Source organism: Lactuca saligna, chromosome 4 (assembly GCF_052625555.1).
Source record: "Lactuca saligna cultivar CGN05327 chromosome 4, ASM5262555v1, whole genome shotgun sequence".
Classification (NCBI taxonomy): Eukaryota; Viridiplantae; Streptophyta; class Magnoliopsida; order Asterales; family Asteraceae; genus Lactuca; species Lactuca saligna.
This window is the reverse complement of record NC_136420.1, coordinates 303,691,962-303,717,605: the sequence shown is the minus strand read 5'-3', so window position 1 is coordinate 303,717,605 and position 25,644 is coordinate 303,691,962. Positions and strand designations below refer to the sequence as shown.

The following is a 25,644-nucleotide window of genomic DNA, read 5'->3' as shown; positions in this document are numbered from 1 at the left end:
TAGCTATGGACTTAGTACCTATTAGATAAACACTGGTAGCTATGGATTTAGTGCCTGATGAATTAACTTTAGCAACTATGGAATTAGTGCTTTACGAACGAGCATTGGAAGCTATGAACTTAGTGCCTATCGTATAAACCCTAGAACCAATGGACTTCGGATTAAAGGAATGTAGGATAAATGATTCTTAGGGTAAATCCTTAAGAGTAAAGAAGATAATGGGGATGGGTAATTGGGTTAATTGTTTGATGATTAAACATAATAATTATATTATTGTGGGTTGAAAACCCTATCTACTCACCAGGTTTATCAACCTGACCCACTTAGTTTACTTATATCATAGGTGTTGATATGAAGTCACATTACATTGAGAGATTAAGGAGATATAAATCACTAGTGATAATGAATATAAGTTATGTTTATGCTTATGTTTCTGTATTGATGATAACATCCCAAATGTTTTAAAACAAATAAAAATACATTTCTTCGGAAATGCTTTGATAACGTATTTATCTTGTTTTTCTAGGAACAAATTCCGCAACATTTTTATTAAAAGAATTGCTCTGATTTTTATAAAGCATAAAAAATTGGTCTTTTCTGGCCGTGAAAATGGGGATGTCACAGTTGGTATCAGAGCATTAGTTTAAGTGAACTAGGAATAAGGATGTATTACTATACTTAAACTTGGAATGCTAAGCAATGATCGTGAGGAGTGTGTCTAATTTATTTTAGGAAGTACACCTGAATAGACACGAACACTAGCTCGTTTAGGGAAAATGCCTAAATTGATTTTATGTGCTAAATGATTTGCGATGCTTTATGATGTTGTTGCTTGATCGGATCTATGGTCTGTTGCTGACCGGATCTGGAAACTTTATGTGTTCATATTTCTAAACGTTTAATTACGATATCAGAACTGGCATGTTATTTTTCAAAGTAATAAGGAAGACTATGCATCTAGACCTTCCTCTATCTATATTCTCGTCTCGATACACCAAATGACTGATTTGGTGTGCATAACATCATGGTGAAGACTCATAGTGAATTGAGTACATAGAGGAAACGAGAAGGCTTTCAATAGTGAATGATACATATCGGAAGATATCGTAAGAGTGATATATTGCCTTTAGAATGAGTCTAATAAATAATATGTCTAGTACTGGAGAAATACACGTTCGATTTGCAGAAAGAAAGATTTTTTTGTATAATCCATGAAGTTATCCCATCATCTTACATTTCCATCACCAATCGAGTTGAAGCAAAATTGATGATTGAAGATACACATGGAAGAAGTCCTAGTAGAGTCTAGGGAAAATTATATGATTGTTTGGACACATTTGAATGTGTTAAAATTGATTTTGTGATAATGACTTGGAGAACTGCAAGACATTACTTAGGACGAGTATGAATATGTGTGAATGGTAGTAGAGGCCTATACTACCAGAAGCACATGACTCGTACTGGGATCAAGGAAAGTCACAAGGTTACCAAGGAACTAGTAATTGATTTTGGTTTGTTCATGTCTATCGTTTCCATTGTTTCGGTAATGACGAAGAAGATGATTGTTAATCCAACTCTAGTGTTCATATAAAATCAATTCCAACTAAGATGAGTATGTTACATGGTTCAAAGAACCAATATCGATGTAGCATTCGACTTAAGGCAAAAGATTGAAGTGAAAGATAATCGAAGCGATCAAAGAAGTATCGCAACTATTGTTATGGTTAGAAGCTTGTACCTAGAAGTGCTACATGCTAGAATGTGATTATATCACACTAGAACATGAAGGAAGGTAAAATCTGTTTTGGAATTTGACTCTAAAAGACATGAGTCTAAGCGTTGCATCTTACGATGAGATATCATTAGAACATGTCCCATCGGTCTGTTACGGTAATCGAAGTAAATAATGTTTCCGAAGGAGCAAGAGTCTCCAATAAGAATCTAGATTTTGACTTGAAGGTCACGATTGAAAGTCCAATGTGAGACAGAGAGCAGGTACAAGATCGAGCACCGTCTGCAGTCCAGAAGTCCAAGAGTTAGATACTCATTCGAAGGAACATAGGAGTTACAGTTATTACCTAGGATCAAAAAATATGGAGTCATTATACAAGCCTTATTTTGTTTATGATTCCGGGACGTAATCATCCTAAGGGGAAGATAATTGTAACACCCGCATATTCGGGTTAGTCAATTTAGAGACAATAAGAGTCAAAAATAACTTTTTTTTATATAAGATTATTTATAATAAATAATATTGAGCAAGTTATAGTATATGTCACAAGGTTCCGTACGTATAAAGAATGTTGAAATCAGAGTTATAACAAAGAAGTTATGACCCATCAAAGTTTTACGGCAAACTGACACGACACAGGGAATCGTAAAAAGTGAATTTACAATAAAACACTTTCTAGCCTTAGCAATCTAAACGAAAGTCATAGTATATGCTAAACCGAGAGCATGCATAAAAAGAACGTCCAAACCTGACTTCATATGAGGAAGTCACGATTTTTCTAAGATTTAGCATAAGAGTGCACAGCTTGGAAATTCGAATTTTATATCGGTCAATTTTTAGGCAAAATAATCTAAACGAGAAATGAAGATATCGTTAATAGGAATTAAAAGATAAAAATACAGTCGAAAACAGAGCTCGTATGCGAAAGATATGGATGAAGCTTAGTCCCTACTCTTCGGGCGTGACGAATTCGATATAGTTTTGTAAATCCGAGATAGAATGAGAATTAGCCAACGGGTTCTAAATGAAAGTTATAGTACTCATAAATATCAATGCATGGATATAAATAACACCAAGAATAGAGCTCGTAGTGGATATCAATGCGTGCCCATCAGTCTGCGGATGGAACGTCGTGCTAAAATGCAGTCTCGTATGTAGTTCCTCGTGGAACTTCTGCCAAAAACGGGAAGTAAATCTGACATCTCGATCGGACACAATGGAAACTGGGACCCCATGGGGAGAGACAATCTCGCGGACGTACAGGTCTGCCAACAAACTCTCCCGTATGGCTAGGAAATGGGCACTCTTGGTCAATCGATCCACGATGACCCATATAACATCGAACCCCTTTGCCGTCTTCGGCAACTTCATGATGAAATCCATCGCGATCCGTTCCCATTTCCATATGGGAATCTCCAGAGGCTGTAGCTTATCGTGCGGCCTCTGATGTTTGGCCTTGACCATCCTACAGGTTGAGCACCTCTCAACAAACCAAGCGATATCTCGCTTCATACCAAGCCACCAATAACTCAAGCTCAAATCACGGTACATCTTGTTGGCTCCTGGGTGAATAGAAAACCGAGACTTATGAGCCTCCTACATCACGGTCTGCCAGACCCCTCCGAACATCGGAACCCAAACCCGACTGTAATGGGTCAACAATATGTGGCTATCCTAAACAAAACGAGCGCTTTCGCCCTTAATCCTTTTTGAATTCCAGTTCTCCGGCCTTATACCCTCAATCTGAGTATCCCTGACCAAACCCACTAGTGGGGAATCCACCGCTATCCTCATACACTTGGCTCGGGTAGAGGACCCAACCGACTTGCGGATCAAAGCATCTGCAACCACGTTCGCTTTACCAGGATGGTAAAAGATCTCACAATCATAGTCCTTGACCACATCCAGCTACCTACGATGCCTCATGTTCAGGTTCGACTTATCCATGATATGTATCAAAATCTTGTGATCCATGTATATAGTACAACGGACCCCGTACAGATAGTGCCTCCAAATCTTGAGAGCGAAGACCAACGCTCCCAACTCAAGATCATGTGTGGGGTATCTCGTCTCGTGCTTCAGCTGCCTCGATGCATAAGCTATCACTCGTCCCCTCTGCATGAGGACTGCCCCCAAACCTGTGATGGACGCATCACAAAACACTACAAAATCCTCAACTCCCTTGGGGAGTGTCAACACCGGCGCCTCGCATAAACATCACCGTAGGGTCTCAAATGCCCTTTTCTACTCAGGGCCCCACTGGAAATCTACCCCCTTCCTCGTTAGACGAGTGAGGGGTACGCTAATCTTGGAGAAATCACGAAAGAATCTACGATAATACCCTGCTAAAACCAAGAAACTGTGACATCCCCAATTTCACGGCCAGAAAAGACCGATTTGTTTATGCTTTGTTTTATAAATCAGAGTGATCGTTTAAAGAAAACGATTGCGGAATTTGTTCCCAAATTAAAATATGATAACCATTTATCAAAACATTTCTCAAAGAGAATGTATTTTCATTAAATAATAAAACCTCGGGATGTCATGTTCCGATACAGACCAAAAGCATAAACAATATAAAATAGACCTTACAACAGTTATTTATAACTACTGATCTATAATCCAAAACCTCTTGTCAATTCCACTAACTTATACTCTTGTGCCATTACCTGTAATGCAAAGAAAACTGAGTGGGTCAGGCTTGGGATCCTGGTGAGCATATAGGGTTTTCAACCCACAATAATACATTTATTATATTCAATGATCAAACAATCAACCCAAATACCCATCCCCATATCTAGTTTATTTTCTCAAGGGTTTAACCTAAGAATCCACTATCATTCATTCATTCATTCCTAAGGATTTACCTAAGGAATTGGCACGAAGTCCATTGCTGCCAAAGTTTATCTATCAGGTACTAAATCCATAGTTATCAGGCTCTAACTCCATAGTCACCAAGGCTCACTCAACAATAGGTGCTAACTCCATAGTCACCAAGGTTTACTTAACAATAGGCACTAACTCCATAGTCACCAAGGTTTACTTAACAATAGGCACTAACTCCATAGTCACCAAGGTTTAGTTAACAATAGGCGCTAACTCCATAGTCACCAAGGTTTACTTAATAGTAGGCGCTAACTCCATAGTCACCAAGGTTTACTTAACAGTAGGCGCTAACTCCATAGTCACCAGGGTTTACTCATACCATCTCTCATCACACACCAAATATTCCATCTACCCATGTTCTACCCAACTTATTTGTAGATATAATTTACATATATAGTTTAAATTATATACAAACTTGTATAAAACATTCATCCAACATCCATATCAAATAAACAAACAATATATAAACACATAACACGTAGTTCATAGCAAATACTTCATATCTATGTATAAGATGAAAGTGACTATACACTCACACATATAAACAACAATATATATACACATAGCACATATTTTACAAAATACTTCATATCTATGTGTAAGATGAAAGTGACTATACACTCACACATATAAACAACAATATATATCCACATAGCACGTATTTTATAAAATACTTCATATCTATCTGTAAGATGAAAGTGAATATACACTCACTTGATTAGATGATGCTCGGACAACACTACGACTCTTCAAGTAGAACGCTTCGGTGAAACCGGGATATCTTCACACACCGGGTTTCTCACGGACAGAGCTTCGGCTCGAAAACTCTTTTCTTTTCAGGATCTTCGGGCTTCAGGACTCGCTTCGGGTCTCGGGATGATACCGGGGCTTTGGGGGTACTTCTTTGCACGTAAATCGAGGTAATATGGGTGAGAGATGAGAGAATGAGCAACCAAACTCGGCTTGCCACATCGTGGGCTTGGTCGTCACTGCATGCGTCATCTCAAGTTGCATCTGGGGGACTTCTGGAGGTGTCAGAAGGCTTGCCACGTCGTGGTCTCTGATACAGCTTTGGGGTTCGCGCCCCGAACTTCAGAAATTCATAACTTTCGCATACGAACTCCATTTTCGATGTTCTTTATATCGAACCGAAGGTGAGATTATGATCTACAACTATCGTTTAGACTCTATTGGATAATTTTTAATTTATTATAATATATTATAAGTATATTACTTATATATTATCTTTAGTAGGCTCGGATAGGAAAACTCTGTTCGAAATTCATAACTCCTTCATCTGAACTCCGTTTTCGTCTGTCTTTTTATCGTTGGACTACTATCGAAGAAAATTTTGAATCTCGTTTAGATCACTAAGGATAGATATATATCTACCTTAAATTCACTATTTACGTCGCGCTGGGTCGCGCTGGGTCATGTCGGTTCTGTCGCGAAACTTCGACAGGTCATAACTTCTTCGTTAGAACTCGGATTTTGGCGTTCTTTATATGCACGGAAACCTTGTGAAATATACTACAACTTGGTTAAGATTAATAATTCTAAATAATCTTCCATAAAAAAATCATTTTTGATGCTTATCGTCTCTAAATTGACTAGCCCGGATCTACGGGCGTTACAGAAACTCCTGATGTATGAGGGAGTTTTCGAAGTCTCCCACTGCATAACTGCCTCCACCTTAGCCGAATCAACCAAAATCCCCTCCTGGTTAATGAGATGTCCGAGGAACTGGACCTCTCGCAACCAAAACTCACACTTCGAGAACTTGGCAAATAGTTGTTCTCGTCGCAGAACCTCCAGCAGCTCCCTGAGATGCTCCTCATGTTGCTCTCGGATCTTGGAATACACCAAGATATCATCTATAAACACAATAACAGAGCAATCGATCATCGGTATGTAGAGTCGGTTCATTAGATCCATGAACATTTTCGGCGCGTTGGTGAGCCCAAACAGCATCACCACGAACTCGTAATGACCATAACGAGTCCAAAACGCGGTCTTCTCCACATATTCCTCACTCACCCTTACCTGGTGATATCCTGATCTCAAGTCAATCTTGGAAAACCAAGATGCACCCTGCAGCTGATCGAAAAGATCGTCTATCCTCGGGAGCGGATGACGGTTCTTCACCGTTAATTTGTTCAACTCCTGTAGTCATTGCACATCCTGTGCAAACCGTCCTTCTTCCTGACGAAAAGGATCGGTACTCCCCAGGGTGAACTACTCGGACGAATAAACTGCTTACCCAGCAGCTACTGCAACTGAGATGATAACTCTTGCATCCCAGGTGGTGTCAATCGATACGATGCCTTGGCGATAGGGGCCGCACCTGGAACTAGGTCAATCCTGAACTCAACCTGCCTCTCCTGAGGCACTCCGGGTAACTCCTCCGAAAACACATCAACAAACTCCCTCACCAGCAGGACCTCAAAAACTGAGAGTTGCTCTCTAACCCGCGTATCTACCATATATGCCAAATAATCGGCACACTCGTGCTTAATATACTATCGAGCCCTGGCTTTTGAACGAAACCCTGATCCCAACCTGGTGCCCACACCATATACTACAATTTCTCCCCCACTTGAGGTTCGAACCATCTCCCGCTGTCCCTCACAGTTGATCATGGCGCCAAAACGGCTAAGCCAATATATCCCTACAATCACGCATACATCCCCCATGGGGATAGGTATCAAATCTATTGGGAAGGACACCCCGAAAATCTCTAACTCGCATCTCCGGTAGACCGAAGAAGCAGAAACCTCGTGCTCTTTGGCGATCAAAACTCGCAACGTACACTCAAGATCATCCATCGACACACTGAACCCTCTAGAGAAGGTCTGAGATACAAATGATCGACTCGCCCCCAAGTCAAATAATACCAAATCGGGCAAAGAGTTTACTAAAAATGTACCTAATTATAGGTATAATCAATAATCATAACACAAATACAATAACTGAGACAGAGAATAAAAACGTACCAGCAACCACATCCGGTGCTGACTTGGCCTCCTCGGGCGTGATCTGGAAGGCACGACCCTGAGCCTTCGGAGGCTACACCTGGATTGGCCTCCCATCTATAATCCTCATAGTAGCTGGCGTGGAACCCTGCGCTAACTCGGTGGCGAGCTGCGGACAGTTGGTCTTCACATGACCAACCTGATGAAACTGGTAACAAATCCTCATATCTGCTGGAGTGGCGGACTGAAGGCGGTCCCTGGCATAGTGCCCCTCCTTGCCACATTTGTGGCACCCACCTCCTGCTTGACAAACCCCCGAATGAGCCTTGCCACACTTTCCATAAGTGCAGCTCTGATGGCCCCCAAACCGTGTACCAGCGGTCTTAGACCGCTTAGGCGCCGGCTGAGACTGTGTCGGTGCCTGACGCTGCTCCTTCAACTGCAACTCTATCTCCAACTCATGCCACCTCGCAGCTTCCTGAAGGTGCAGGAGGGTATCACAACGCTGTGTAGCCACAAACTGTCGTATATCCATCTTGAGCATACTTAGATAACGAGTCATCTGAGACTGCTCTGATGCAAACTCCGGGAAAAACATAGCCCTCTCAGTGAACATCTGGGTGATCTCCATCACACACTCCTCATCCTGTCTTAATGTCAAAAACTCTTGAGCAAGCCGCTCCCGTTCCGCGCGCGAAACTTTGCGGGTGCGAAACATGTCCCGGAATTGCTCCCAAGTAATAGCAGCCTGCTGATCATTAGAATATGAACCTGTCGTTAATCTCCACCAGTCCTTTTCCCCGAGCCAAATCAGGTTCAGAGCACACCTGACCTAATCAGCAGGACATGAGCATGTGAAGAAACAGCCCTCCACGTCAGACAACCACCGCATAGCCCTGAGCGCATCCTGTGTACCATCAAATGTCGGGGGCTTCGTATTATCGAATTCCCGGTACTGGAAAGCCCTACCGGCTTCTCCTCCAACCAATGCCACAGTTACAGCCGAAGTACCTGCAGCGGCAACTGTCTTTGCTAGAGCTGCATATCGCTCATCAAAGTACTCCACCATCACGGTCTTAATCGACCCAAACATCTCTGGCAGCTGCGCTAGGAATGCAACAACAATCTCGTCGTGCATGATCTCCCGGATCCTGGCATCTAACTCCTCGGTCCCTATCTGAACCACGGGCTTAGGTTCTACCGGCACCTCCAACCCTCCATCTCCCGACCCCGATCCTGATCCGGATCCTGAAGCAACACGTCTCGTCACCATACTACCTTCCACACCTACCCATATTTGTCTCAAGTATCACCACAACGCCCTAACAATATCATCAACATAGGAAATGCGCTCAACCCTCACTTCTAGGGTAATACCAAATATCTCGTATCTAGTCTCACCACTTATCACGACTCACACATCCATGAAACTTCCATCATCCCCTGCAGCGCCAGTGCACGCTAGCTGCACATAACGCTGGACCCAATAGACTTTCGAATATCTAATCCGAACCGAAGGCCGAATCAACATTCTCAGGCTATAAGGTCTTTATTATGCACAACCGTGATGCATACACTAAACATCTACAGTTATGATGTCAATTTCACGTACAAGAAACCCTAGGCTAATAGGCATCATGTAGTCAGCAAAATCTTGTTGAATAAGGTGTCTAAGTCCATAACTATTTCTGGTAAATACTTGACCCGACCCGGCATGGTCCATTTGGGTTGCATGGCATCATGCAATTGAATAAACTAAATGAGAGAAATAACACTTATGGTTATTAATATATTATAAGTTCTAATATATTAATAATATTATTTAATTAGTTTTGGTCAAGAATTAATTTAGAATTAATTAAGTGATCAAAAGATAACTAATTAGATATATGGGTAGATTAAGTAAATCTTCCATATCTTATATAGTGGGCTAAGAGGCTCCATGGATTGTCAAGTTGGGTTCCACCTATAGGATGCTCCATGGAAGCTCCATGGAGTTAACCCATCGATCAAGAAATGAAGAGTCATGGAACATTAGGGTTTACCTAATGCAACACACTATATAAGCAATGTAACTCTCCCCAAAATCAGTTACACTAAGAAAGAAGAGGGCTTGGCCGATTTTGCATGTGTTAGAGTATTCTCTCAAGTTTATTCTTTGTGTTTGGTGTTGTGTGAAGCATTTGAGGCATCACACTTGAGGTGTTAGGCTCACAAGGTTTCAAGGAACACTTTCAACATCAAAGTATGTAGTTCTATCTTTTATACAAAGAAAATTGCACCCTATGTATGCTAGATAGGTTCATAACCTTGGAAAACAACTTTGCATGATTATTAGACAAACATAGATCCAAGGTTATTAGGGTTGCATGTACACTTAGGAAGTGTTAGAATGCTCAAACCCCATCAAATCTATCATACGATTCCAGAAGATCCCTAGCCTAGCACTAGCATGGTGTTCTAACATATCAGAATATCAAATAACTTTATGGTATTTTGGGGTTTACTTACAGGCTCCGGCTGATCGTACCCTCTGCATCCTCCATCCTTTATTTTGAAAACCATTTTAAAACTTACTTTCCGAAAATCTCCTTGGTTTGAGACTGGATTCACACGAGTGTTCCTCCAATTCACTCAAACCAAGGCTCTGATACCAACTTGTAACATCCATAAATTTTACGCTAAATTTATACTTTTCAATCATAAATAAAAACCAAATAGCATTTTTTACAAAATGTTTTCAAATCATTATTCATCAGAGTGTCCCAAAAATCATAACATAAGGATGAGGAGCGGTACGGTCACGCCTTCACCTTTCCATGATCTCCTGAAGTACCTGAAACAATAAACTGAAAATTGTAAGCCCGAGGGCTTAGTGAGCTACCCCCAAAATACAAACACCACACTGACAATACTATATCAGTAATAATCAATCAATCAACATGCATATTGGGCCATCGTCCTGACTAGACCGCCCTACAGGGCCTACAGTCTATCTGGATCTATCCCGAGCCTTCGGCAAGGCTGGTCCGCCACGTGGGCCTACAGTCTCCCCAGACCGCTCATAGGGTATGTTTGCCTACAACACAAAGCAGGTTCGCCTCAACCCAACCAACAAGCAAATACTATGTGCTCATAACTATCATATACTGGCATATATAAATATCAAGTATATTTATCACTGGTCATCAATCATAGAATTCTCTCGTAACTAGAGTACCGACCTAGCAGGTCACTAATATACCAATCCCTACGGATCATAAGAGCATAGCATATCGTATACCCTGATTCCGATCTAACAGATCATAACCACATATAGCATACCATAACAATAACAACTAAAGGGCCGACCTTGGTGCCGTAAACCCTATCGATATAGTGAGGATAACTCACCTCGCAGATGTCGACTCGGAAGGTAAGCTCCAACTCTCGGATCACTTGACACAGGATCCACCACCTATAGCACAATATGTTCGTAAGTATTTAACCTTATAAGGTACTCCATAACCCACTAGTCAAACCCTTATCACAGTCAAATCCCTCAGTCAAGGTCAACAGTCCATGTTGACCTCAACTAGCCGAGTACCCTCGGCTACTCACCGAGTTCCTTGAAGCACATTCCAACTCGCCGAGTCATTAGGGTGACTCATCAAGTTCCTTCGATTCTCGAACAAACTTTGAGGCCACCCGTCGAGTTCCCTCCTTGCAACTTGACGAATACACACGCATACATATCCAGGAGAAAACTCATCTAACTCGCCGAGTTGTTCTTCAACTCGTCGAGTCTATGGAAATCATCATCGGACTCGCCGAATTGTTCATCCAACTCATCGAGTCCATGGACATCTTCATGTGACTCGCCGAGTCAACCTTGAAACTCGCCGATTCCATTCAGTCCTTTTTCCATACAGACCTATTTTGAGCCATGCAACGGCTCCAACTCACAGATCCAAGCTTCTAGGGCATGCTTGTCACAGATCCAAGCTTCTAGGGCATGCTCCAAATGCCAAATCTAAGCTCTTAATGAGGCTTCATGCCCAAGAGGGACCTCAATCACAACCAAAACTGTAACTTTATGCTTCTAGAATTCGAAGAAGGTCCAGATCTGAAGTTACAACTTCAGATCTAGCCCATAGCTCATCATACCAACTTGATATTCTAAGAAAACCCTAAAACTCAACCAATATAGGAGATCTATAAGGAAAATGACGGTTTAGGTACCTTTAGAAGATGATATCTGAGATGAATGTTGATTTCCACACTCTAATTGCTTCAACCTCCTTCTCCTCCAAGTCTTCTCCTTCCAAAAATCCTCTTTTCAAGCTTCAACACATACACAAGGCACACACACACGAATAAGGGCTCTCATGGACTCTTTAGAACTGTAAAGAGGTCCAAGGGAGGCTAAGATCCCTTTAAATAGGGGTACAAACCCCGTGATTTAGGGTTTCATCTGCCATCTCCTACTCGCCGAGTCCTAAAATGGACTCATCGAGTAGGTCACTTAACACGCGATCCCACCTTGTTGCTACTCGACGAGTAGGGCAATCACTCATCGAGTAGAGCTTAACCCAATACATCTTATTTAAAACAATATATGAGAATCGGAGCGTTACATTTATTCATTAAACCATAACCATATAATACTTATAATCCTTGTTTTTTTCCCTTAAAACATGATCATAGAATATTAAAGATCACATGTTTTTTTTATGATTATTAATTTTTTTTACTTATAATTATGCGTATGAAATGAATAAATGTCCATAATATAATAACAATCATATACCTTTTTTTTTCTTTTATCATGACTATTATTAATTATTAAACACGCATAAAAGATTAAATCATGACATGCGTTCTCAAAAGTGACAATAAAATACTAATAATCACATGTTTTATATTTGATGTTTTTTACACACCTAATAATTTAATCAGTGACCATTAAATACATACAATCATTTTTGTTTCTTTTATAATAACTATATTTTACTTTTATACATATACCAAATTATAAAAAATAACAATAAATTACTTATAGTCACAAGTATTTTTTTTTAACATTATTTACCTTTTAGCCATATATAACAGGTTTAACTGTGACTATAACATATTTATATATTTTTTTTATCATGACAAATATTCATTTTTAGACAGACATAATACGTTAAACATGACCATAATATACTTATAGTTAGTTGTTTGGTTACTCTTAATCAGTATGTAATAAATGCTAAATGGACACACAAATAATTAATGTGACCATATATTACATTTTAGTTGTATTGCATTCAAATGTCAATGTAACCATATAAACATTTGCTTCATATGACCATATAATAATCTATCATCTCTTATAAAAACCATCATAAATTTTTTCTATATATCTAACAAACATGTGGCGGATGGTGACATTTGGCCGTATTGTTCCAGTGTGGCTAATAATTGTTACATTTGTTATATTTAAACGTGTTTAAAGGTTTCAACTATATTACTAATAATCATGAAATACAACTTAAAACATCACTAAAACAATAGTGAGATTTTAGCAATAACCTTCAGAGTTCAGACACAATTTTAATCAAAAGTGTGGTTGAGCTGTTTTGACAAAAGTATGACCATTCATTTTTGTACTAGTGTTATAAACATTTAAAAACAATTCAACATTACGATCAAATCTAAGTTGTTTCAGATTGTTTCTTTTGCTGCTTGATCATCATTCTCCATGGCTGAATTATTGCCTATGATCCACTATTTGCATAAAAGATAAATCCAAATCCTACATTGAGAATGCAGTTTTAATGGTCCTCTCTCTCAAAACATGAATGTTTTAATACGTTGTTTTATGAGTTGACGATCTTTTATAGGTACTTCATCAAACAGACATTATTAAACAAGACTTACCAACCTTTTTTAATATTTACCTATTTTTCGCATGTAAAAGTAATTAATCTATTAAAATTAAATAATGGAGGAAAAAAAACTAAAAGCAAATAATCACGAGTTAGAGGTTTTGCTGTATTTTTATTCTTATTATTACTTTGGAATATTCATTAAATTAGGTATATGTGTTAAATAATAATAAAAATATTGAAGGATTTAAAGAAATAAAATTAAGGTACGTGACTTTTTTTCCCATGACCACTTTCCGTGGACTTGGCTAAAGTAAAGACCTTAAATGTGAAAATAAGTCCACCTTGGGTTGGGTGTGTTTTATTTATTTATTTTAATTTTTATGAAGGGCGTACGCATTAAAATGACCAATAAGACGCTATAAAAAAATTACAAAAGTTAAGGCATTATAAGTTACAAGCATCAAAAGGGAAACTACACCAATCAAACCACAAAACATAATTAAAGGGAAATCTATGTTTAATCAAGTTAAATTCAACTATGCAAGTAATCGAATTTCATTTGCCACTTTTAGAGGAGACCACCTTTTCCTCTTGAAAATCAAATCATTCTCAGCTTTACAAATTTTCCAAATGATCCATACTACCAAATAAATTAAAGTGAAACTTTCTTCTTTTCTTATCATGTATCCACAAATCAAAACATAGAGAAGAACAATGTTATTGCTAGGAATAGAGTCAATCGAACCACCTCCAAACTTGAATAGCAAAAAACATCTAAAAAACATATGCTATGTATCTTCCTCCTCTCTACCACAAATCGGATAGACAGTAGAGTTTAAAATAATATCACATGCCTTTCAACTGTTAGCTGATGAAATCGTATTGATAAGCAGCCTCCACATGAAGCAATTAGCCTTAATCGGCACCCATCTAATCCAAGTAAAACCACAAACTGAACTCACATCTTCTTGTTTACCCGCCATTAACGATCGCCATGATCGAACATAAAAAATCCTTGACCCTTAAACCTTCCACATCCAAGAATCTGACACAGCCGGAAGCTTAGAATCCCAACTAAACATTCGGCTCAAACGTCTCCATGCTCATCAATCTCTTTTCCACAAACCATATCAGGTAAAAACCCAAGTTGAGGGGCCAATATAAGAACATTGTGGAAATTATTGAAACCTTAATTAATTGAAAATCATCCATTCATTTTTCATAATCAAATTTGGGCATACCATTGTTGTTACTAAAATGTTACAACATAGATTATAATGTCTTATGTGAAATCAAATGAAGAAAAATCACAACAATTGGTATATTGGGTTAGCTTTGAGCTTGTATTATCATCATTTGTGATTTTAACCATTTAATCCTATGATAAGTTCGATTTTGAATGATGTTACAATATAATTTATGTGTTTAGTCATATACGAAGTTTGGAGTTGAATTTGAATGATGTTACAGAATAATTTCGTACTTCTTAATTTATTGTATTTGATTTAATTAAAATTACGATATTTTAGTAATTATGTGACATTTTAAATTATAGAAATAATAAATATGTAATATTAAATTATTAAAAACTTATGTTTTATTTACCGATAAAAGGATATCATAGTTTAACTTTTTGGAAAACTAAGCCAAAATTAATATTAGTATTAATTGAACGCAAAGAAAAAAGCAAAAAACAAGAACGAGAAAAAAATATATATACAATATTTTCCTTGTAAACATCAAAACTTGTTTCATCTGTTTCCAAGATAGAAATAGATAATACATGAGAGAAAACTAAAACAAAGGAAAATAAAAGGGTCTTCATACTGCAAATTACTAAATTACCCCCACAGTTATACCCCTCACGAATAATCCCCATCTGGGTCTTCGGGTTCGGGTTCGGGTTCTTTGTTCAAGTCGGGTTTCTCCTGAAACCCACAACTACACGGCTTCAGTTCAAAAGTCGGTTCCTGCGTACCACTCATATGCAACGACTTACAACTCGTCTCTGCATCCACTCTCGCCCCAACTTCTATCGCTTTTTTCCGAATCGACGCCGCAGATAACTCACCCAGCAGCCCATCGGACGCCAATAATTCCGGGAAATTCAGCCTCGCCGATGGCCCACGGAGATAATACACGGCGGTGTCGTACGCTCGAGCTGCGGCAACCGGCGTAGAATAAGAACCTAGCCAAATTCTCGACCGCTTATTCGGCTCCCTAATCTCCGCCACCCACTTCCCCCACTTCCTCATCCGTATCCCCTTGTACGACTTCTGATCGGTCTTCTTCTTGCCGGTTGAAGAATTACACGGCCCTCCTACTCCTCCTCCTCTCGCCTCCATCGATCTCTGTTCCACCGATTGGAAAAGGAAAAGGAAAAAGAAAAAGAGTAGAGAGAATAGAGAAAATGGGTAACCGGAAGACGAAAAGATAAATCCAAAAGCACCGACAACTTTATAAAAATTGGGTATTGGTGTCTGTGTGTATATATACGGCCTACAGCTCGGTTTGTGTAAATAAATATTGAATTAATTGATAAAGGATTAATTGGCCGCCATGAAGCGAGAGTGTTTTAGGGAGGTGGGGATTTTTAATTCAAAATTTTGGGTCTACTGACAGATGAGATGAGAAAGAAGGGGTGGGGTTTGTATTGTGGGGATGAGGCTGGGAATAATATATTAACAAATGGAATATATATATATATATATATATATATATATATATATATATATATATATATATCCCTATTCTAATAAAAGAATAGGTTTAATCTCATATTGACAAGTGTCATGCAATTAGAACCTCTCATTAATGTTATATATCATTTATCATGCCACTTGTCAACCTATTAATTAATCATTTTAAATTTCAAATTTTAAATTTCTCACTCTAATTTTATTAAATTAATAATTGATTCATCATTTTAAATTTCAAAATTTAAAATGTCTCCTTTTAATTATATTAAATTAATAACATTAGATTAAAAACTAAAATAAAATTAATATAAATTATAAAAGGATATAACTCCACGTATTTATTTAAATCAACGATTATAATTTTATATAACGAAAAAAATATCTCTTAAGTAATAATTTATTTAAAATAATTTAGTAATGATTTTGATTTTTTAATATGAAAGTTTAATTAATTTTATAACCGTGGTTATCACGGGTTATAAACTAGTATATATATATATATATATATATATATATATATATATATATATATATATATATATATATATATATATCATGTCGTGTCGTGTTCTGATTGGTGACTGGTGGATTGCAGGTTAAAGATTTAGAAAATTTGATCTGAACACGACACGTACGATTAAGTATGTGTCTGGATCAACATAAATACGACTCGTCTGCCCATTTTAACTACAAGTATCCGCGAGTCATAATCGGATTCACGATTCACTATCATGCAAGAGCATTTATACATCATCTTCATTTATTTTTTAATATATTGAATATTATTTATAAAGTTACCTACCTTATTTTTTAAATTAATAAACCATATATTTATAGAAATAAAAAAGTAGTTAGTGATAGAAGATCTTATATTAAACAATAGTTGATTATGTTAGTTGTGACGTGGAAATGGTTAAGCTAGTAGGAGTGGTGTCACACTTGCCACAGTCCATCTAGGCGTCACATAAGATTTGTCTTATCGCTACAAAAACTTATCAATTATAAGGCGTGAATTGTCACGCTTGTCATTCTATTTATTTGTTTTTTTGTAAATTAATTATATTAAAAATAATTAATTTAAACGGTTATTTTAAAACTAACGAATGTTATAATAATTAACTTATATTTTTGAGATATAATAATAATTAACTAAATAGGAGGGACTTATTTGAATTAACAAAAAGTATTAAACATAAATTGAAAGGAATAAATTAAAATGTCAATTTTTATAAAGTTAAAGAGTAACTATAGTGTTTTCTATTCAAGTTTGGGGCAAAAAGTGTAGCAAAAGAGAATTCTCGGGATCAATATTGAAATTTCCAATTCAAACTATTTATCTCTTATCGGTAGATATATGTCGAGTTATAGTGTCAAATTGTCTTTGCCATGGTCAAGGCGCGGTGTTCGTCAAAGCCACGTCAGTTTTATCGAGCTTTCTACCGTGCGACACCATCTAGCCTTAGGAGTAAGAGAAATGTGGACTCAAAACTTGAGAGATAGGATGAAACTAAGAGTTCAAAACTTGTGGTTCAGCGTGTTAAAGGTATTTACTTTAAGGCTACACAAATTTAGGGTAACGCATACTCAAAAATGTTAAATATATTTTTTAACATAGTATAATTAAACGAGTTTGTGGGTCGTCCTGCTAACCTGCCTATGCTACCCCATTCACAACACGTTTATTACATAGGTTAGGTGGGTTAACATTGAAAATAAATTGAACTCGTTGATTTATTTGTCGGGTTCGTATCATATTATGTTGAAGATTTGTCATCCCTAGTATATATATATATATTGTGTGTGTGTGTATATATATATATATATATATATATATATATATATATATATATATATATATATATATATATATATATATAATTGTAACACTCTGATTCCAATAAGATAAAAGATCTGTTTTTTTGATCCCATTTAAAAGTTGATAATAAGTTAGCATTTATAAAAATCATTTCAGAAAGTAAATAGCAGAATACTATATTTTCAAAGTAGTTTTAAAAGTGTAATGTGGATGTTGTTGCAGTGAAACTGAATTCTTTTATGATAATCCTGAAAATTAGTAATAAACGAGTAAGCGAAAATGCTTAGTGGGCCTACATAACACTCAGACATTATATTAATCATATACTTCCAAATAGCATATAAATTCATATAATCATGTAATACACGAATTCTAACACATATTATTGGTACTAATACTGTCCCTTTCCCTTACAAGGTCACTTATGACACACTGATCACTTCCCTGTATAAGGTAACTCATGATCATCCATAAACTTGATCATTTCCCCTTGGAGTGTCACTAATAATCATCACATAAACATATACAACTAACATAACAAATGAGTTAGTGTAACTTACCTGAACAATTACTTGAACGACTAATTGCAGTTCAATTGGCGAGCAGGCATGCCAAGCACGTATTAACCTATAATATTATTGCTGGTTAATAATTATGGAATCTAGTAACTAATAACTAGATCCTTCATTAAACACATTTATGCTTTAAAAATAACGACAATGGGTATTTTCTTGTACCGAATGACTCGGAAAACGACGAGCATAACCTCAAGCGTAAGTGTAACTTACTCGTACTGAATGACTCAGAAATCGACGAATGTAACCTCAATGCTTAATCCTTTTCTTGGTGGTTCCTTCCAACGCTTTAGAGCTTTGCTAACAACACTCGAGAACGAGAAATCAAATCACGAGGGACTGAGATCTCGAGGAATAGAGAGAGAGAGAGAGAGAGAGAGAGAGAGAGAGAGAAAGAGAGAGAAAGAGACGAAATTAACATAGAATAAGGGAGGGATGGATGGTGTTCAGCTGGTTGTTGTGCAAGAAATTGCTATTTTCTCTTTATCTTTGGATAATTGTAACTTTCTCATACAGACTTCGTTTTTTACGTTCTTTATATCCACAATTTCGTATTTTTTTGTCTATACAACTTTCATTTTGATCATTTCAGCAAAATTGTAATACATTTTCATTTTATATTTTTTATAAACAAAAACTTATATTTTATTTTCTTGCACATTAGATCATCTAACTTTTACTGTACATGTTAATTTAAGTCATTATCGTTAGTTTTTAACCATTCCTTCGTTAACTAATTATCTAAATTACACGAATGACCCCTATGGTTTAAATTTCATTCGTAATTGGTCGTTATCAGCCATGATTTAAATCACACGACTAAAACTACCACAATGCTCAAACTCTAGGGACCAAAGTGTAAATTCTTTAGGAACTTTTTAATGTAAAAAATAGGGATGTCAAAAAGTCCCATGGGACCCTGATCCCGCGGGGGGGCCGTCCCGTATGGGGGCATTTGTTGAAAAAAAATCGGGGACGGGGGTGGTGGCGGGGGCAAGGTTAACCCCCGTTTTAATTTCGGGGGTGGGGGCGGGGGTTGGTAATCCCGTCCCGAAACCTTTGTGGGGGCCCCGTTAATAAATTATATAAATTGACATATGTTAATTATATAATTATAATAAACAACGAAATGATTTTTACGTACAAAAATTCAACAAAAACATGTTTTTAAGTTGTTTGTAACATGTAAAGTTATGTTATAAATATCTATTTGTTATCCAAAAAATAGTTTCTTTTAGCCCAAACAAGAACTTATTTTAGCCCAAATAAGTTAGCCCAAAATCAATCGGGGGCGGGGGCGGGGGTCAGAAGGGAAATTCGGGGGCGAGGGTGGGGGTGGAAAGGATGGAGATTTCGGGGGCAGGGGCGGGGGCGGGGGAACGGGAAATTTTTGGGGGCGGGGGTGGGGGATGCAATCCCCTTCCCGTTTGCCCCCGTTGACATTCCTAGTAAAAAATACCAAACAATATTCAATACATTACAATTTCTGAATTACAACCATATCATATCGCTAAACAGAAAAACAAAAAGAAAATCAGTTGTTTTCCAATAAACCAAACTAATTGATTTTCAAATCACAAAAGTTCATTGTGCTACAAGGACATTGGTGCCTTCGACCCACACGTATAGGGAGGAAAACTCACCTCAAAAGTAGCACTGACTGACAAGATCCAACCCTCGAATCACAGCTCCGAACTCAAATACCTACAACCACCAAGTGACTAACTCCATGAAATCCCAAATTACCAATAACGTCAAACTTGGTCAACCTTGGTCAAAGTCAGAGTCAATAGTTAAGGTCAACAGTCCATGTTGACCCAACTCATCGAGTGTATCCGTTGACTTGCCGAGTTCCTTGAGAATTCAGAAAACCACGAAAACCCGAGTCAACTCACAGAGTCATCAAGACAACTCGTTGAGTTCGTATAGTATCCATAAGATCGAGGAAGCCCCGGGCCAACTCGCCAAGTTTGTAACACCCGTAGATCCGGGCTAGTCAATTTAGAAACGATAAGCATCAAAAATGACTTTTTGATGGCAGATTATTTAGAAGGATTAATCTTAACCAAGTTGTATTATATTTCACAAGGTTTCCGTGCATATAAAGAACGCCGAAATCCGAGTTATAACGAAGAAGTTATGACCTGTCGAAATTTCGCGACAGAACCGGCGCGACCCAACGCGACGTAAATAGTGAATTTAAGGTAGATAGATATCTATCCTTAGTGATCTAAATGAGAATTTAAGATCTCATCGATAGTAGTGCAACGACAGAAAGACGGACGAAAACGGAGTTCAGATGAAGGAGTTATGAATTTCGAACAGAGTTTTCCTCTCCCGGCCTACTAAAGATAATATATAAGTAAGATATTTATAATATATTAAAAATAAATTCAAAATTATCCAATGGAGTCTAAACTAGAGTTGTAGAGCATAATCTCACCTTCGTGTCGATATAAAGAACGTCGAAAACGGAGTTCGTATGCGAAAGTTATAAATTTATGAAGTTCGGGGCACGAAACCCCAAAACTGTCAAAGACCACGACGTGGCAAGTCATCTGACACCTCCGGGAGTCCCCCAGATGCAACTTGAGATGACGCATGCAGTGACGACCAAGCCCACGACGTGGAAAAAGGTTCCACGACGTGGCAAGGGCCAGTTTTGCCCTATAAATAGATTTGAAGGACCAGTCGAGTTTGGTTGCTCATTATCTCATCTCTCACCCATATTACCTCGATTTACAAGCAAAGAATTACCCCCGAAGCTCCGGTATCATACCGAGAGCCGAAGCGAGCCCCAAAGTCCGAAGATCCTGAGAAGTGCAATTCCCGAGCCGAAGCTCTACCCGTGAGGAGCCCGGTTTTTGTGAAGATCTTCCAGATCTACCGAAGAATACTACTTCTGCAAATCGTAGTATTGTCTGATCATCTTCTGATCAAGTGAGTGTATAGTACCTTTCATAAACATGATCTTAATACAAGTATTGTTTGAATGTACTAAGTATATGTGTTATGTGAGTGTATCGATGTTATCTTCTAATCTCATAGATATGATTTATTCTCTATGAAATATGTGTTATGTTTATGTGCCTCATCTTTTATCTGGAATGTGTTTTGAATGAACGTACTATACAGGTTTTAAACTATGTCTAAAAATGTATATTTTTATCTAATAAAATGTTGGGTAGAACATAGGTAGATAGTTGTCTTGTGATAAAAGGACGAGAGGCCTCAATGTCATTATAATCCAGTCATCTAGCGGAATTTAGATGATGACCACGGACTTTTCTAGACAGTCCAATGGAACGCTAGCAGGCTTAATGAACTTGGGTGTTCATTCGCTGTATTCCATCCCCCTCATGGTTGCCTTATTTGACTTATATTGCTAAGGAACCCCCGAAGCATGTGTTGTCGCCCAGATGAAGTATTATTAGACTAGGTCCCTTGTGTTAGTTGTCTTAGGGATGTAAAGTGAGAATAACAGGAATGGGTAATTGGGTTATTATTGGTTGATGAAATTAAATTAATTATTTATTATGGGTTCAAAACCCTATATGCTCACCAGGCTCCCAAGCCTGACCCACTCAGTTTTCTTTGCATTACAGGTAATGGCACAAGAGTATAAGTTGGTGGACTTGACGAAAGGTTTTGGATTATAGATCAGTAGTTATAAATAACTGTTGTAAGGTCTATTTTATATTGTTTATGTTTTTGGTCTGTATCGGAACATGACATCCCGAGGTTTTTATTATTTAATGAAAATACATTCTCTTTGAGAAATGTTTTGATAAATGGTTATCATATTTTATTTTGGGAACAAATTCCGCAACCGTTTTCTTTAAAATATTTACTCTGATTTTATAAAACAAAGCATAAACAAATCGGTTTTTTCTGGCCGTGAAATTAGGGATGTCACAGTTGGTATCAGATGATTAGTTTAAACGAACTAGGAATTTGTAGGATTTCTAGACATAAACTTAGAATGCTAAGTAATGATCGTGAGGAGTGTGTCTAAAATATGTTAGGTAGTACACTTAAATTGACACAAGCACTAGTTTATATTAGGAAGGATGCCTAATATGCTTTTATGTGCTAAATGTTATATGTTGCTATATTTGATATTATTTGTTCGGATCTATGGTCTGTTGTCGACCGTATCTGGAAACCTTATGTGTTTAGGATTCTAAGTGTACGAATACGATATTAGAACTAGCATGTAAACGTTTCGGAGTGAAAAGGATGATTTGAATGTCTATCAAAATAGAGATCTAAATCCACCTAATTTGGTGTATAGATCGAAATGGAAAACACACAAAATGGATTGGGAAACGATAACCTGCAGCCTGAGCCACACGTGATTGGGAGTGCACCAGAGCTATCAGTTGCACCTGAGCCAATCACGATGGTGGGAGTATACGCAATGGTGCGAATGATGTTGGATCATCAGATGGAGGAAACAAGGCGTTTACTTCAACAAAGTAAGGATGAACATACTGTGCCAGTACGCCAGGAACCTACTCTTGAGACAACTATCAGGGTTGCTAAGTCAGTCGAAGAAGTTATCAATGGTTGTATCGCCAACAAGGTTGAAGTTGGAAAGAAGAAGAAATTTGAGGGGTCTTCAAAGTCTGACAAGAGCAACATGTTCTCAAAGTCTAGAAAAAGAGGGGATGAAGAAAAATGGTGCGGGAAATGCAAAAAGAAAAACTCGAGAAAAAGTGGTGAGGAGGTGACATGTTTTAAGTGTGGAAAGCATGGACATTATGCCAATGAATGTACATTCAATGAAAAGGTATGTTACGGATGTAATGAGGAAGGACACTTCAAACAGGACTGCCCAAAAAGGGAAGAAGCTACAAAGCCAAATATTCCACTAAAACATTTTGAGAGATACGACGAAGAGGTGACTTGCTACAAGTGTGGAAAGACAGGGCATTATGCCAACAAGTGTGTATCCAAAAAGAGGGTGTGTTATGAATTCCGAGGAGAAAAGAATTTATCTAGGGATTGCCAAAAGAAGAATGAGGGAGCAAAACCAAATGCACTGCCACAGCCAAAAGCAGAAGCATTTTTAAATGATCCTTGACGAAGCAGATGACAAAGCGAGGAATCAAGGATGAAGAATTTGTATCAAGGTACAGCTAGTATCAAGAAGTGTAGCCTATTAGAGGCATAGTATAGGGTGAACTTGAACTTTTGTGTAATAGTTTCAAGAATTAATATAAACCTTGGTTTTGTTATCTAATGTGTTGAATGACACCTATCGAAGGATATCGTAAGAGTGGTATCTTGCCTTCAGAATACGTCTGATAAAATAACGGAACGTTAAGAGGAGTACGATATGTCTGAAGTACACCTGCGATTGGCAAGATGATGGAACGATTGGTGTAATTCTTGAAGTTATCCTATCGTCTGGAATTTCCATCACCAACTGAGTTGAAGTAGAATTAATGATTGAAGATACGCATGGAAGAAGTCCTAGTAGAGTCTAGGAGAATTTTTATGATAAATTGGAGACATTAGTATGTGTTAAATTGTTTTGTGATTTTAGGACTTGGGGACTACGAGACAATACTTGGGACGAGTATGAGTAGGTGTGAATAGTAGTAGAGATCTATACTACTGGAAGCACAGGACTCACGCTTGGATCAGGGAAAGTCTCAAGGTTACCAAGAAACTAGTAATTGATTCTGTTTTATTCATGTATGTCATTACCATTGATTCGGTAATGACTAGTAAGAGGGTTGTTATTCTGACCCTAGCGGTCATGACAAATTGAGTCCGACTGCAATGAGTTTGTTACGTGGTTCTGAGAACCGAGTTTGATGTAGCATCTGACTTAAGTCAGAAGATTGAAATCAATGCGATCGATAGCATCACGCTCGTTGTTAAAGAAGTTAGCAGCTAGAAATGCTACATGCTAAAATGTGATTATATCACATTAGAATATGAAGGAAGGTATAATCCATTCTGGAATTTGACTCTAAGAGACTTGAGTCTAAGCGTTGCATCATACGATGAGAGGTCATTAGAACATGACCCATCGGTCTGTTACAATAGATAAATGAAAGTACTTATCCTAAGAAGAAGAAGGAGTCACAAGAAGGATTTATTTTGTAACTCGAAGGTTACAATTGAAAGTACAACATAGTACGAAGAGCAGATGCAGGATTGAGCACTACCTGCTATCGAGAAGTCCAAGAGTTAGATACTCTTTCGAAGAAATATAGAACTTACAGTTATTACTTAGGATGGAGAGATACCGTATGGATTCAGTATACGAATCCTGTTTCATTGATGATTCCGGGACGTAATCATCCTAAGGGGGAGATAACTGTAACGCCTTTAGATCCGGGCTAGTCAATTTAGAGACGATAAGCATCAAAAATGACTTTTTGATGGAAGATTATGATGGGTTTTGGTCATAAGACATCCTATGTGCTCATACAAACCCTAATGCTTGGATCTAGGTTTCTCTATTGTACATGCTTTGAATCCAAGACTATAAACCCTAATTCTAACATATGGAAATCGATATTAACATATGATTAGGTTTAAGATATTACCTTGATTGTTATAGAGCAATAACAATCCTAATTCCTCCTTGAATTGACTTTGGAATGCTTAGAGTCACAAGTGTCACTCCTCTAATGGCTTACAAACACCAAGAGCAAATGGAGAAGGTATAAAGAGAGAGGATAGAGGTTAGAATTCGTCCTTAGGACTCCTTGGGAACAAGTACACGAATTCTAAGGCCTTAGGGTCTTTATATAGGTGTAGAGATAGGGTTTCAGTCATTATCCTTATCTAGTTGCTTATCCACAAAGCAACCATAAGATAAGCCTTGAAAACCCTTATCCTTTATCCTTTGGACGATTTCAAGGATCCTTATCTCCTTGAATTCGTTCAACCCATATTTAGGATAACCATTACCGTATTTTGTAACTATCACATAATTACAATTCAGCCCCTCTAGTTTAATTAATTACACTTGATCACAAAATTAATTCCTAATTAATTATTGACCAATATTAATTAAGAAAATATGATTTCTCCTTTAATATATTATTCTTATAACATATTAATAAATCATAATATCCTCTCTCTCT

The 25,644-nt window shown here is 37.6% G+C and overlaps 1 protein-coding gene across 1 annotated transcript; it reads right to left on the bottom strand.

Moving 5' to 3' along the window:
* Positions 1–15,137: 15,137 nt before the first annotated feature.
* Positions 15,138–16,050, bottom strand: LOC145043900 (ethylene-responsive transcription factor RAP2-9-like). The gene has a single exon (XM_078992668.1). It carries the CDS (start codon positions 15,788–15,790, stop codon positions 15,308–15,310), a length of 483 nt encoding a protein of 160 aa, XP_078848794.1. The 5' UTR covers positions 15,791–16,050; the 3' UTR covers positions 15,138–15,307.
* Positions 16,051–25,644: the final 9,594 nt, after the last annotated feature.